This window comes from Lonchura striata, chromosome 2, assembly GCF_046129695.1.
Source record: "Lonchura striata isolate bLonStr1 chromosome 2, bLonStr1.mat, whole genome shotgun sequence".
Taxonomy (NCBI): domain Eukaryota; kingdom Metazoa; phylum Chordata; class Aves; order Passeriformes; family Estrildidae; genus Lonchura; species Lonchura striata.
The window spans coordinates 25032328-25046939 of NC_134604.1; the positions used below are offsets into that span (position 1 = coordinate 25032328).

General features: G+C 45.6%; 1 protein-coding gene across 1 annotated transcript in view; it reads left to right on the forward strand.

Moving 5' to 3' along the window:
* The first annotated feature begins 9235 nt into the window (after window positions 1-9235).
* Window positions 9236-14612, forward strand: part of GAP43 (growth associated protein 43) — a 58550-nt gene continuing 53173 nt past the window's right edge. Inside the window, exon 1 of the mRNA XM_077781238.1 lies at window positions 9236-9575. Coding sequence (XP_077637364.1) covers window positions 9546-9575 — 30 coding nt within the window. The 5' untranslated portion in view covers window positions 9236-9545. The remainder of the gene's footprint in view (window positions 9576-14612) is intronic.

Consider the following 14612-nt stretch of genomic DNA (forward strand, 5'->3'; position numbering starts at 1 on the left):
TTAGATTAAACTACATGTCCAGCACAAACAACTTAAATATGTAGATTATCTCACTGCTACAAGAAAGACAGAAAATATTGTACAATAGAATGTTGTAGGAAATGACAGTAAAATAGGATTTAAGATGAGTTTTAAGTCAATGAAGATAAAACAAATGCTTCCTAAATTTGTTGTGTGTAGAGGAATAGGGCTTTAATGCTGAAATAACATGACATAATTTTTCGAAGTACAAAGTCATCCTTTCATTTTTCTGGGGTGTGACACCTGTGTACTTACATAGACAGGATCTGTTGATGTCCTAGGAAATAACAAGACAAATTTTGAGCCAGTGAGGTTGCACTGTGTGTGAAAAACATCTAATAAGAGCCTGCATGAGTTTGACAAAATGGTAAAAAGGGAGATCCAGCAAAGTCCCATTTTCAGTGGGCACAGTATGATAAAATTAAGTCAGACAGACTAGCTCAGCATCCTTTGGGAGATAATTTTGACTTCTTGGATGACTAAACATACAAAGAAGGCATTTTTTGCCAAAGATCTAAGAATTAATAACCTCTACTGGCTTCTAAACAACAATACTAAATGAGTTCTGTGCTTCAGCAGCTTTCTTCTCCCTGTTGGACTATTAGTTCCCAAGGGTTACAGGAAATACTGGAAGACCTTGAGGGCATCACCAAACCTCAAACCACGGCTTGGTAACTACTAAACTTAATGCAAAAATGAAAATAGCCATGCTGCCATTTTAACATTTTAACATTCCTTGTTAATGGCTGACAGCGAAGTAGGGAAGGGCCTGGCCTGTGTCCTGTGCAACATGGAGATTATCTGACACTGTCAGGTTGCTACATTTTTGTGTTTCATGTTGCTTGATGACTGAGTGTTTTGTTTTCTCTGATTTATTTTGCTTTTAAGCTTTTAGCCTTAGGAAGGAAATTAATAGCATATAAAGTTTTAGGCAGAGCTCAGTGCTGTTTTTGAGCAGAATCATAGAATGGTTTGGATTGGAAGGAATCTTAAAGGTCATCTAGTTCCAAATCCCTGACATGGGCAGAGACATCTTCTACCAGACCAGGTTGCTCCAAGCCCCATCCAACCTGGCACTTCCAGGAGATGGGGCATCTACCAATTCTTTTGCCTATGTCTTCCAGTACCTCATCACCCATACATGAAAAAATTTCTTCCTAGTACCCAATGTAAACCTAGTTTCAGTTTGAAGCCATTCTCACTTGCCCTGTCATTACATGCTTTTGTTAAAATTCCCTCTCCATCTTTCTTGCAGGCTTCCTTCTGGTACTGGAAGGCCACAATTTTGTCACCATGAAGCCTTCTCTTCTTCTGGCTGAACAATCCCAGCTCTCTCAACCTGCCTTATAGAAGAAGTTTTCCATCCCTCCAACTATCTTGGTGACCCTCTATGGGCTCGTTCCAAGCGGTCAATGTCTCTCCTGTCCAAGGACCTTGGAGCTGGGTGCAGCACTGCAGGTGGGATCTCACAGAGCAGAGCAGAAGGGCAGAATCCCCTTCCTTGCCCTCCTAGCCACACTGCTTTTGATGTAGCCCAGGCAATGGCAGTGTTATTTTTGAACTGTGACTAATTTTGAGAAAGCTGGACATACATAATTTGCTTTTCTAATTTTATAAAGACATAACACCGATTCCTTGTGTTAGGTCTTGAAAAGAACTCTAAAATGAGAAAGCTCAGAATTACACTTCCTGAAGCAGATAAAATTGTATTCTCTTGTAGGAATTCTTAACAATAGAACCTTTCAATATATGATGATATGATACAGATAAGATTGTCAAACTCTCCATCATTTACTATGGAACATTGTTCATATTTGAGCTTAGCTTTCATAACAAACAGAGAATGAACTTCTTTTTCCTCCTCTCTAACTGAATAAATTAGGGCAACACAGAAGTAGTACCCTTCAAATTGTATAACATACATTATTAAAATAAATTTAAACTTGACTCCACGGAGATGAATACACATGAGGAGACCATCTAGTTCAGCATGCTTGTCCTCTCTGATGTAGGTGGTAAACTAATGCATTTTTCCTCCTTTCTCCCTCAAGCTGAAGGAGACCTTTCCCCCTCCACTGAGCCCTGCATCTGCTGTGTCATTACCAGGCATAAAGGTCTCTGTGTGCTTGACTGTGGGTCCTCATCACCTCCCTTGCTTCTTCCTGCTGCCTTCTGCAGGCTCTGAAACCTTCTCTGGCCTCTACTTGTGTCAGGTTGTGCTTCAGCTACTGGACAGAGGGGACTGACAGCTCTGGGTGGCAACTGCACCAGGGGACAAGCTGAGTGAATTGTGCATGCAGGTTGTAGGGCAAAGAAAGGGGTGCAGCTGGTAGGAACTAAGACTGGCAGCATGTCACATGCTTCTCTAGCATGTCACAGTGCCAGGCATGCATGGGATATGGCATTTTGTTGTACAGAACAGTTATGTCAGGTGGTGAGTAGGACTGCTTTGAGAAATTAGGCTGACCCTCTCCAGAAAGTTTTGTTTTCTCCTTGCCACCAAAATTGCTTGGGGAAGGAGCTAATCCCTCAGATTTACACAGAAAATTCACCATTATGCTTGGGGCAACTCCTAAACCTCCAGAAAATCACAGTCCAGAAACACAGCTTGGTATCCTGTAGAGCCGAGTGAAAACAGAGCCCTTTGCTGTAATGCAGTTTCCATGCACGGGGCAGCAGATTTGGATTCCTGCCTGCGCAGACCTGGACTCTTAATAAAATTCCATCTGTGTTTCCTGCCCTCTGGGGTGAATTCCTTTGGCTAACAGTGAGGTCTTGGAAAAGAAATAATAATTGCTGTACCAGGGCACTCTTAAGAAGGTTGGGTATGGTGTGGATCTGATAATGTAGAATTCTTTTAATTGTAACAAAATTTTAGCTGTGATGAGACTGAACTATGACCCATTCTCTGTACAAGCCCTGTGCTCTGCGTTTGGACTGAGGAGCTCTTCCACTTCAGTCAGATGAAGTGAGTTTTGTGTTGAGGCTTCTACTGCAAGGGAACAATCCTCTGCATATATCATGTCTGCCTGGCAGGCTGAGGGATCTGGACTTGCCTCTTTCCTCTCAGTGGGTATCTTGTGGCTAAACTAAATGAAGTCATGGCAAGGAAAGAGTATTTTTAGGGCCTTAAAGGCAATTGGATGTTTACAGTTTTCCTGCTCTTTTAATTCTTGGTAGATCTTTGCTGCTCTAACTGTTCAGCTGTGGGTAAGTGAAAGGGTTCTGCTCCAATATAAATACTTCATACATCTATTACCAGTCTATGTTTTGGAGTTTGCTTCTATCTTCTATCATTGATCCTGATCCACGTGGCCTGGTCACCATGTGCCTATGACTGAAGCATGACCATGGTTAGAAATTTTTAATCCCTTTCCTGAAAGGCAGATTGGCCTGTTGGGTGTCCTTCATCTCTGGAAACTTCACTCCACAGCTGACACTGAAGTGCCAGTTAAGGCCATAGGAAGGTGTTCAGTTGTTTTCTCTCATTCATTTCCTATCTGTGTCCAAGGCATCCCATGTACCTTCCCTCATGCAGGCTGCTTCAGGTCAAGTTAGCTCTTATGCAGAAGGAGTCTGGCCAGCTTAGGGGACAGCACAGAAGGAGGATGAGCCTGTCTCTGCCCATCTTCCTCCCAGTGCTGAAGCATCCAGGTCATCGTCCCCACCCTGGCATCAATGAGGTGCATTGTGAGCACATGCAGAGCAGGACCACGTGGTCCAAAGCAGGCTCAGGAAATCGTGCCTCACACCACAGTGCTCTCATGTCATCATACTGGTATCACTGGGCACCTCCCCTGTTCAGCACTGCAGTGCCAGAGGAATGCCAATATATCACCAGAGGAAGCCAGGAGGGGAGTAAAACAGAACTGGGTGTGGACTTTCCTTCTCCAATAATTTGTGCAGTCAGTGTGTGGGACTCACACCTCAGCATTTGTGTCCATCTCAGCTCCATCACACCCCGCAGCACAGAACAGCACAGCCATCCCCACTGGCACTGTGAGGTGTGAGCCTGGGTACTGGCAGCCACTTGCTGTGGCACTGCAGGACTTAAGAGTGAAGGCTGGGGCCAGCTGAGAAGCAGGGTAAATTGGCCCATGCTGAGCTCCTGGCTGACACTGATTCTCTTTCAAAGCTTGCTTTTCTGAGCCTGTGCTACAGCAAGAGGGACTGTATTGAACAGCACATATTGAAGGGTCCCTGGAGAAGAAGAAAGGGGCTTCCTGGGTCATCTTGTCTCACTTTTGGTTTGGCTTGTAAAGTATCACATTCCACCATGGCAAACTACAACTACACTGATAATAATAGCTGATAGGTTGACTGCTTTCTGTGATGACATTTTTCTTTTTTGACAGACAAGCAGATGAGATTTCATTTTATTTAAGAGTTATAGTTTCAACACTAAGATGTGCTGGGATTTAACTGTTATGTTTGAATTTTTGATGATTCTGAAGCTCAGTAATAATTAACATTGACCCAGGGATTGTTCAGATCATTTTTTGTGCATGTTAAAATTATTCTCCCCTTGCTTTTACCCAGGTATTTGAGTTTGTATACACCACACAATTTACAGAAAACATTTTTTTCTAAAATGATGAAAACAGGGAAATTATTGAGGCCATTTCTTATTATGTGTGATATTGTAAAGTCAGGTGTCTTCAGTGTTGTGAGCCCAGCCATGCAGGCATGGGAAGAAAAATGGAAATCACAGGGAATAAATGCAGAGCACCTGTGCACATCCCTGTGACTAGCTTGATGGCAACAAGTGCTAATGTCACATGAGCTCAGTATTGTCCAGGATAAGTAATGCAGAAGTCATTAAAGACACTGAATGATTTAGAGCATTCCTGGACTGGCATTTTCTGAAGCCTTCTCTGCAAAAATAAGTGGTATTGTGGCTTTGAAAATCATGGCTTTAAAGCCTCTTATTTTGGTTATAAGTCAAAATAAACTAGGCTATCCTTTTCTAATATTAATAATTCAGGATTAGGTGAAATCCAAGGTAAATTGACATAAGTGATCCTTATACTGAAAAATGGGTACTCCTCCAAGGAGATTCATGACTGTGTCTAAATCATTTAGAAAAGGTTGGTTTGGTTGTAGTGTTGCACTGCACTGGTTTTTTATCACTGATGGCTGAAAGTGAGGCCAAATGAGGCCAGAGCTGCAAAGCTACTGAGGAGACTGAAATGACAAGTGGTCCCACACGTGGGATTTTCAGGAATGTTTATTCAAATGAGAATACCAAAAAATCGTTATAAAATTGGCTTTTTCCCCACCAGCTTGAAAGTTGGCTAACAAAAGGCAAGGCTACCACTATATGTGGAACATATGAATAGAGAGAAAACCCAGTCTATCTCCCAGTGAAAGAAAGTCACTTACTTCAGAGCTGTTTTTACTGAATCTTTAAATATCCCTAGTAACGGGACTTTCACAGTATTTCTCTCAAAGAGATGCCTCTTCAATTTAGTATGGTTACCACTGGGACAGCTCCTATAGGCAAACTGTTTTCTTCTTGGTTTCATTTAGTTTTGTTTGGCCAGGGAATCAACCTGATTACAGTTCCAGGAGCAGGAACTATGTGCTTCTTCAAAATGAAACTGAATCTGATGTTTTGCTATTGAACTGAAATCAGCAGCTGGACTGAAGATACTTTTTCTTTCAATCTGAAGGGACCTCAAGCTGCTGGGGTAACCTTGCAGCAGAACTGAACAGGCTTTAAAAGCACAGTTTTGTGTCTCTTACTCCACCCACCTTATTTTGTAATAACCACTAATATGTCTTGTTACTTTGAAATTATCATTACCCTTTTAAATTAAAGATATGACTTTGAATTAAAGGACTCACCATATTAATTACTTTTTATGAACCATACCCCCCTTCATGGTGAAGTAACATGAAACATACAGCAAATAGTATTTTGGAGTGTGTATCACTCTGAATGATTCCCTTCTAGAGGCTTGCAGCTTTTGAAAATATCACACCTCTCCACCTCCTTAGCTGTCATTCAGTCAAGTCTCACAGATGAAGCTTTTAAAATCTGTGGTTGTTATTCACCACCTTCTTCTAGCTCACTTCCCTGGTCCCCCATTCATGTTATTCTTCGGAACTGCTCTTCCTTTTAGTTGTGTAGATTCAAAAGCCAAGGTCAAAGGGGCCTTTCAGGGCCCATGTACGCTGCATGATGCAGTGTTATCCTGCAACTCTGAAGGAGTGCTGAATGAGCCAGAGCTGGCAGTGCCCTGAAGAGACAAAGGTGTCATTTGGATGAAAGCATCTTCAGTTGGGCACTTAAAGAGATGGAGATTCACCTATTCTTCTTCCTTTAATTTTTGCTTCTGATTTTCATTATTCCCTGGCTGAAGTTTGTGCCTTTATTTCCCTCTCATTCTCTTTCGCTTTTTCATTGCTGTGGACTTGTCCTTTCTTCCTGCTGTGTTATAATTTACTTTACAGTTTGAAGTGAAAACAGCCAAAATGGCAAGGCAAGGGATGCTGAGATATGATTTTCAGAACCATATAATTTGCTGAATAATTTCAGATCCAACTTTTAAATATACTTAAAGGGTCCCGATTTGAAAGACAGTGGTGTTAGGAACTGACATGCCCTGAAAATTCAGGTTTCAATGTATGACTCTTCTCTGTAACAAATTAACTCAGAGGAAACACGGATGTGAGCCTACAGACTTGTAAGCTACTCACCACTAAGTCTGTATGTTTGGGGAACACATTAAGGAGGTTTTGTATATGTGTCAAAAGTTACTTGCAATAAACTGGAGCGTACAGTGCTCATGGGGCTGGGCATGAAGAGAGCTGGCTCTGCCTTTGGCTGTGATTGATGGGGGTGAGCAACTGCCCTGGGTGAGCACAGGAAAACGGCCTGACCCTCCCTGAGTGCACCAGCACAGTTCTGCTGCCAGCCTGAAGCACCAGCCTGCCTGCCACCTCGAGGTGGGTGTCTGAGAAAGTTGGGGGCTGGGAAGGCTTTCCTCATCAGGGCTCCCTAGCACAGGGAGGTTCCCTAAAAAGGCCTTGTCAGTAGGAAGAAAATGAAGCTTCTAAAACACTTCTGAAGCATGATTTGTCTGACCTAGTTTAGGCTTCTCCTTTAGGATGATCTGAGTCACACCCTCAAAGTTCACTTTTCTCTTCATTGTCACCAAAGGGAGACCCAGTTGAAGCTCTAAGACACTTTTGACCAGGGAATTCCCATCTCCCAAAGGCATGGGGAACAGCCATGTGGGTTGGCAAGTGCCCACAAGCTCATGACACCCTGTCTCCGTCATGGAGATGAGCCCCCAGCAACTCCAGAGGCCAAGGCAGAGGCTCCTAAGTCCCACAGGTGTAATTCAAAATGCCATTGCACTGCTCCTCAGTGCCCTGGCATGGTGTCGTCAGCAGCGACGTACGTCACAGAGATCTCTTCCTCAAATGTGATGTCCACTGCTTTCTACTACTCCATACCTGTCTTCTTTTATGATTGCACAGTTTGTCTTCTTTTTCTCTGCATGCTTTTTTCTGAAGCTGGATCTGATTTTTGTTACTTAATCCTTTGGTCTACTTCTGTGTCAGCTGGTACTTGCAATTCTTCCCAGTTTAGTATCTTCTCTTAATGTCATTACCATATCATTATTTTCTTTTACTAGTCTGTAACCCAGGACTAATGCTGATACCTTTCTGACCCCAAAATACACTTTCTCAAATTGCATACAGATGTAGATAGCTAGCTAGATTTTCTTTGAAATGTTGTTTGGTTTTCTTAAAATAAATGGTGTACTGGGAACTGCAATGATATCATAGCAACAGGATATGATTATGTAGGAGTCTGTACTGAGGGGTATTCCAGAAACTGTATCTATAGATGTATGCATTTATTTGTATGAGTGTGCACACATGCATGAATATTTGTGTTAATAATGTATTTAGATATAATTAAAGAGCAAAGACCTAAGTAATAACCTAAGACCATTTTTCCTCTCTTCTGCAGGCAGTTTTATCTTAAAAATACATTAGAAGTAACTCCATGGTGTGGCAGAGAAGCTGATGTAGTGACATTAGTGCTAAATAGAGAACAGCATCTGACTGTGCCTCCCAGACTCAGTAAGTGAAATAAGCAACATTTGAATTTTGGTCGATGAAATCCTAAAAATCCAGCAATTAAAAAACCCATATTTTTAACATGCCCAGCATTGTCACACTTTGGTTTAACTGTTGTCTGGGATATTTTTTTCCCAATGACAGATAACAGCTATCCAGCTCGTGTATATTCTAAGAAAACACGGCGCTATAACTTTCCAGACGTGTGCTTGGGAACGAGTGCATGTGCGCATTAATGTTTGCTGGGGCTCCTGCATCGCCATGATCTCCTGTGCATGCAGAGCCATGCACTCCTGCTCCCACACGTGCATGGAGGGTGCCTCCGTGTGTGAACATGCAGTAGTTTGCAGCGATTTGCAGGCAGAGATCAATAGGGGTAGAAATTACTTTGACACGGAAATTAATTGAGATCTATACGGAAGAAAAAGGGATGATTTCTATGTGTTTGGAAGAAAAAAAAAAAAAAAAGTATTGCAGGAGTATCGTTTTCTGATAGTTTTCTGTGCCTGTGGAAGGTCTGTGGGATGGACTGAGGGAGCAAGGGAGAAAGTTGTCCCGTTCAGTGGTGCAGGACATCACTATTCAGGGTTTATACCTGCACATACGGAGAAGGCAGCACGTGCATGTATGGTTGCGAGTGTGCTGGGGAGAGGGATTATTAACAGCCATTTTAACATATTTACCAGTTCCCGTTTAGCTCGCAGCTCCCACCTACGGTACATCACCTGTGCACGGCATATAGTGCCTGCCGTGGCAGTACCTCCATTCCCTCTTCTCCTCTCCGTGCCCACGCCAGCCCACCCCACCCAAGCAAAGATTTATGCTTTCTTCGTTCATAAATTCCACTCCTGGCCGTGGCCAGGGGGCTTCGGCTGCTGTGGTGGGAGTAGGGCCAGGGGCTCCCCAGCCGCCCGGTCCCCTCCTCGCCCGGTGCCTCCCAGACACACCCCACCCCACCCCACCCCTCCGCAGCCCGCAGTGTCCCCTCTCCCCTGTCGCCTCCGTACAGTGGGAAAGTCGTTGGGTAATTGGGTCCAGATTGAAGATTTTAATTATTCATGAGGCTGGCGAGGGACTTGGGGGGGGGGTGGGGGTGGCTGCCGGGGTGGGGGTGGGGTGGGGAGGTGACGAGTCAGGGAGAGCTGGCGAACAATTCTGGGAAGGATAGGGAGGGAGGCAGGGAGAGGCAGCGTGTGCATGTGTGATGAGCAATAGCTGCGGACCTTCCAGTTGCTGCTAACTGCCCTGGTGTGTGTGCGCGCGTGTGCTCGTGTGTGTATGTGTGTGTGAGCGAGAGAGAGAGGCAGAGAGAGAGGGAGGGAGGGAGGGAGGGAGTGGAGAGGGTGGGGGGGAGAGATAAGAGAGAGAAGAGGAAAAGGAGAGAGGAGAAGGAAGGAAGAAGAAGGAAGGAAGGGGACAATACGATCATGCTGTGCTGTATGAGAAGAACAAAACAGGTAGAGCTTAAGATTTTTATATTTCTTTCTGTTGAGAAACATCCCAGGCTGCTGGATGTCCGTGGGGTGCGTGTCTGCCTGAGTGTGTGAGGGGCTGTGGTAGGGGTTGGGGTATGGGGTAAGGGGGGAGGAAATTTCAGCCCCTTTCAGCAGACGTCTATTTTGCAATTCTTTAGCATCTTGCGACTGAAGGTTCTTTTCACACCCTGCAACGTGACTGTTTTGCCTTTCCGGGGCTGGTGATGTGGGGAAGGGGGGTGGCCTACATCCACATTTGGGGGAGCTACCAGAATCCCCCCGCTATTTTTTTTTTTTTTTTCTACTAGGGGCAGTTATATTGCCTAGGGTTTTCTGTCTGTGGTTCTGAGGGTGTGGATGGGGCGGGGGGGGGGGGGGGGGGGAAGTGGAGGGGAGTGTTGCGGCTGGCAGGAAACGTGATGCGATCTGGCTCTACCTTGGAGATAAAGGAAGCAATTCTTCATCTTAAGCCAAAAAGGAACGGATGCCCAGTGAGCCTTGATCCCTGGTCAGAACGCTCTCAATTGCTCCTGTTTCTGATGAATGGGAGATGCTTTATGTGCCTGTGCTGTGAGGTGGCGCGGAGGACAGGTGTATTCCTTTTTTTGTGCTGCAACGATCTGAGCAAGAATCAACCTGAAGGAATTTTTTTAAACCTATGCTACAGTGAAAAATCCAATTAAATAATAACAAAAGCATTAGCCTAAGGAGGGGGAGAGTCACCCTCTTTGCAATACCCTTCATAGTACGACCAGTTAGACAACTGTGCACCAGCTGGTAAAGAGACAGAGGACCACGCCTCTGTTAGCTCTGAACTCGGGTGGGATAAGAGAAGCTCACGGTGTGAACCTGTTGGAAACACGCTCATTTTCTGTCCTGGCACCGCCTGGCTTTTGCTGTAAGGGAATTGAGATGATGAGAAGGTTTGGGTGGGGGCTCGTTTCAGTGTCAAAATTGTTGTGTCCAAAATGATAATGAAATGAGAAAAAAAAAAAAAAAAGCTACTTAGATCATTTCCCCCCTCACCCTTCCCCCTTTTATTTTGTGTGAAAGCCCAAACCTGCCTTTTTGGCAGAACCTCTTGGACTTCCTCTGGAGGATGCTGGATTTATGCAGTTGGAACTTGGAGGCAGGAACTGACCCTAGATATCTTTGCAAGGCATTTTAGAAACTTCCAAGAATTGTAGGTAAGGACAAGGAGCTTTGATGCTTGTTCTGAGCACAAAACTCAACTCAGGCACGGCACCATACTGGTTACTTTCTTTATATATGTGTAAATTTCAATGTCTTTTACAGCATAGCACTGCAGTGTTCTATTCAACAGAACAGGGCAGTTAGTGTGAACAGCACAGGGTTGAAAGAAGATTCAGGTTAAAGTGTGTTTCTGAATGGAGATGTGTGTTAGCAAACGAAGGAGAATTTGGTAGAATAATGGGGAGGGGCAAGTGATTGGGATAGAAAGAGACCCTGCGTCATCCTGTGTTTTTTCCTCATGCAGGTTTTCAAATGCTCTGCAATTAATGATATGCTCACTAAAATCTGGGAGGAGGGCGTGAAGGCTGGGGAGGGGGGAGCACGTCGCAGTCAGCCAGCAGAGCACGTTCTGATGGCAAATACGGGATGAAAAGAGCAGAGGAGGAGAAGGAAGGCAGACAGGGAGGCAAAGTGGCAGAGCAGTGGGCGGAGGTGCACAGCAAATTTTAAAATAAAGTAGGAGCTCTGGGGTTCTTTGGTGTCAGAAAAGAGCTGCAGGGGAATAGGGATCATTCTGCCCGTACCATCGCAGGTTGGGCATTAAAGCTGCCGAATGATATTCTGATTTACCTTTTCTTTACGCCTCTCTGGGCTCACTGTGTGCCGTGGCACTTAGGGATGCGCGGCGTTCCCGGCAGGTGCCTTGCTGGCAGGCAGCGCCGTGTGCCCGCTCCCGCACGGCTGCACCGCATGGTACACACCCCTGTGCGCCTGCACGGGCAGCGCACGGCCCCGCGCTGCCTCGCTACTACGGGGATACGCACAGCGCACCGTGCGCTCCTTCACAGGCTTCCCCCAGCCTCCCGCAGCCGCGCCGCCCCCGAGCCTACCCGCGGATAGCGCTGGGCTCGGAGCCCCGCCGCTGCTCCTGGACCTGAAGACGCAGCGCGATTGCCAAACTGGCAGCGCAGAGGCTCGCTCGGGAAAGCCGATGATACACCAGAGAAAGCTCTGATTGGGAGAAGAAAAAGACCTCGGTATTCAGCATGTGCTCTTCCTCTGTCCCCACCCAGACCTTTCACTAAGAGAAAAAGATGGAATGGGTTCTTCAGTACTGGCAGGAGTTTCCTTCCCAAAATAAATGCAGCCCTCCTCAAATTATTTTTCAGGGGAAGTCCCTGGTGACCCGCCTTTTTGGCAGCTAAGGAGCAAAATGTTGAAATTACAGGCTTGGGTGTGGAAGAAATCTCTTCACATTTGTGTCTTGGTGTGCCTGTGTGTGTCTGTCCTCCCACCCCTCAGAGACAAATATATTCATACGCTCATACCTTGCAGATCATTCTTTCTTGTGGGTGTGATGCCAGTGTGAAGAGTGAAGTATTTGACTGACTGGCTGTGCCCGCCCATGAGAGATGTAGATAGCTAAGTGTTGTCGTTTCTGCCTACAGTTGACTGCAGTTCTGAATATGAGCTCACAAAATAATCAGCTGAGAGGTAGCATAAGTGAAAAGCTGGGTTGAGCTATGTCTGAGAAGCTGAACTCAACCTTTCCTGCCAGCGAGAGATGCAGTCAGTAACACACCGGGCTGGGCAGTGAGATAGGTGGCTAGAAATGCAAGTGTTGCATGCGCTGCATACTAGAACAGATGGACATTATGGGGTTATGTGCTCACTATTGGATTGCATGAGTGATTAAACAATAACCCGCAAGCAGGTTTCCCACTTGTGGGTGAGATGAGTCCCATTCATCACCAGCCATAGACAACGGCTTCCCTCCCGTTCCATCCTCTCCTCCTCACCCCAGCGCCGGAGAGCCAGCGGCTGCAAAGGTTTAAACCTGCCACACCCATCAAATCAAAGGAGGGAGAAGGGAGTAAGAGGCAGTCTGCATTTCTTCCCCCTTCCACACGAGCAGCATGAATAAATAGGGCTGTACCTCTAAAGATGCAGTTTAATGCAATTGGAGAAGGCAAAAGCATTAGGGAACAGTTCCAGCAATTACAGCCAGCTGGTGAGGTGGCTTGTCATTCCAGGAACTGCAGAGGTGTACAAGAGGGAGGAAATGGAGAAAAAGAGAGAAAGGAAGATGCCTGCAGAGGAAAGGTTTTCTTGCTTCTGGATATTAAAATGTCTCAGGCTTCATTTAGGATAGCTCAATTATACTGCATGATCCAGATGCTTCAATACTTGCAAGGCGTGGTCTTGCCTTTAAACACCACTGTGGACAGAGGAAAAAGGGTATTTTAAAGGAAGGGTATCTATCCACACCCCTCCTCCCACCACTTGTGGTTTAAATCACCACAGACTGCTAACTTCAGGGCAGAGGCACTTAATCTGCACCTAGGGGTAGTCTAGCACTGCCTCTGCCTTTCTGAGAGACACTGAGCAGCTTCTGTGCTTCTTACAGTAAACAATTGTTCCATGGAAGTTTAATTACTGTCCTCACTATTTCTTTTCCTGGGGAAATACCCCTGGGATTTCTACAGAGAAGGGTGTCTCCAGAGAAACAGCCCTCTCCTCCACTGCCTTTTCTTACTATTAGAGACATTGATTTCTTCTAGATATGTAATGTAACTCTTCTTAATGGCACAGGCAAGCCCCCTCTTAAGGAACTAATTGCAGGCAGAGATTCCAGTGGGAGAAGGACAGTGGTAGTGCTTAGTGGGAAAGAAATCAGTTTGTGGATCCAAATTGTCTTTGGCCACTTGCTCCTGAATCGACGGCCCAGCAAAAACCAGTCAGGCAGTGCCCGCTGGTGTGCACTGAATCTTCTGTGTGACCATGCCAGGCTGGGGACACGTGTGCAGCCCAAGGAACCAACATGTATTATCTAAGGACTTGTCCTGGCCCAACGCTGAGGCTGCCTGAATGTTCTCAGAGCCACTCCTGCCACAGGATAAGGAAATGAGCTCTAGCTCCAGGCTTCTGTCCATGGTATGTTGAGAGGATGGGTATTGCTTGTGGATGGAGATAAGAGACCTCTCCTTCAGTCATATGGCTTTGACTGACTAGAATGAGAAAATGCAAAGTGTTCTCATCTCAAATCCACTCTCCTTGCGGGCCAGCTGTGTTGGACCCTGAGATTAGCTCAGCTGGATAGAGCATGGTGCTATTAACACCAAGGTTGTGGAATCAATACCTGGGTGGGACATTCACTTAAGTGCTGGACTTGATGATCCTTGTAGATCTCTTTAAACTCAGAATATTATTTGATTTGGATATTATGAAGCCATCCCAGGATCATCCCGCACAGACATTATATTTTCCTCTGCCCATTTCCCAAGACCAGGAATTTCTCGCTGCTGGCAGCTGCCAAATTGCAATGCCTTGTGCTAGTGGGAAGGTGAACGAGGCCCATTGGCCCTTTGCAAGATGAAGGCAGGCTGATAGTCTTGCATGATGCAAATGGAGGATGTGTATTCCTGCTTGGATTTGCTGTGCTTGTGCTGTGAGGCGTGTGTGTTCCTCATAGTGACTTGTGTGCTCCATGTGCTGTCCATGGCAGAGGACATGGGGCAGAAGTGGGTTCTGCCTAATCTCTACCAAGCAGACAGGTATCTGCTGAGGGATTGGTGTATTACCAGGTAAAACAGCAGCTATAGCCTGAAGGTTGCTTCTGCTTTTGTCTGAGATAATTTGAAGCAAAAACACCAGAATCACAGGATATTCTGAATTGGAAGGGACCCACAAAGATCACTGAGTCTAGCTTTTTAGTGAATGGTCCATTTGGGATGAAACGCACAACCTTGGTGTTATTAGCACCATGCTCTGTAAGATGAGGCCTCTGCATGGTTGTGGAAGGCTGGTGGTGCATTGCTGACTGCC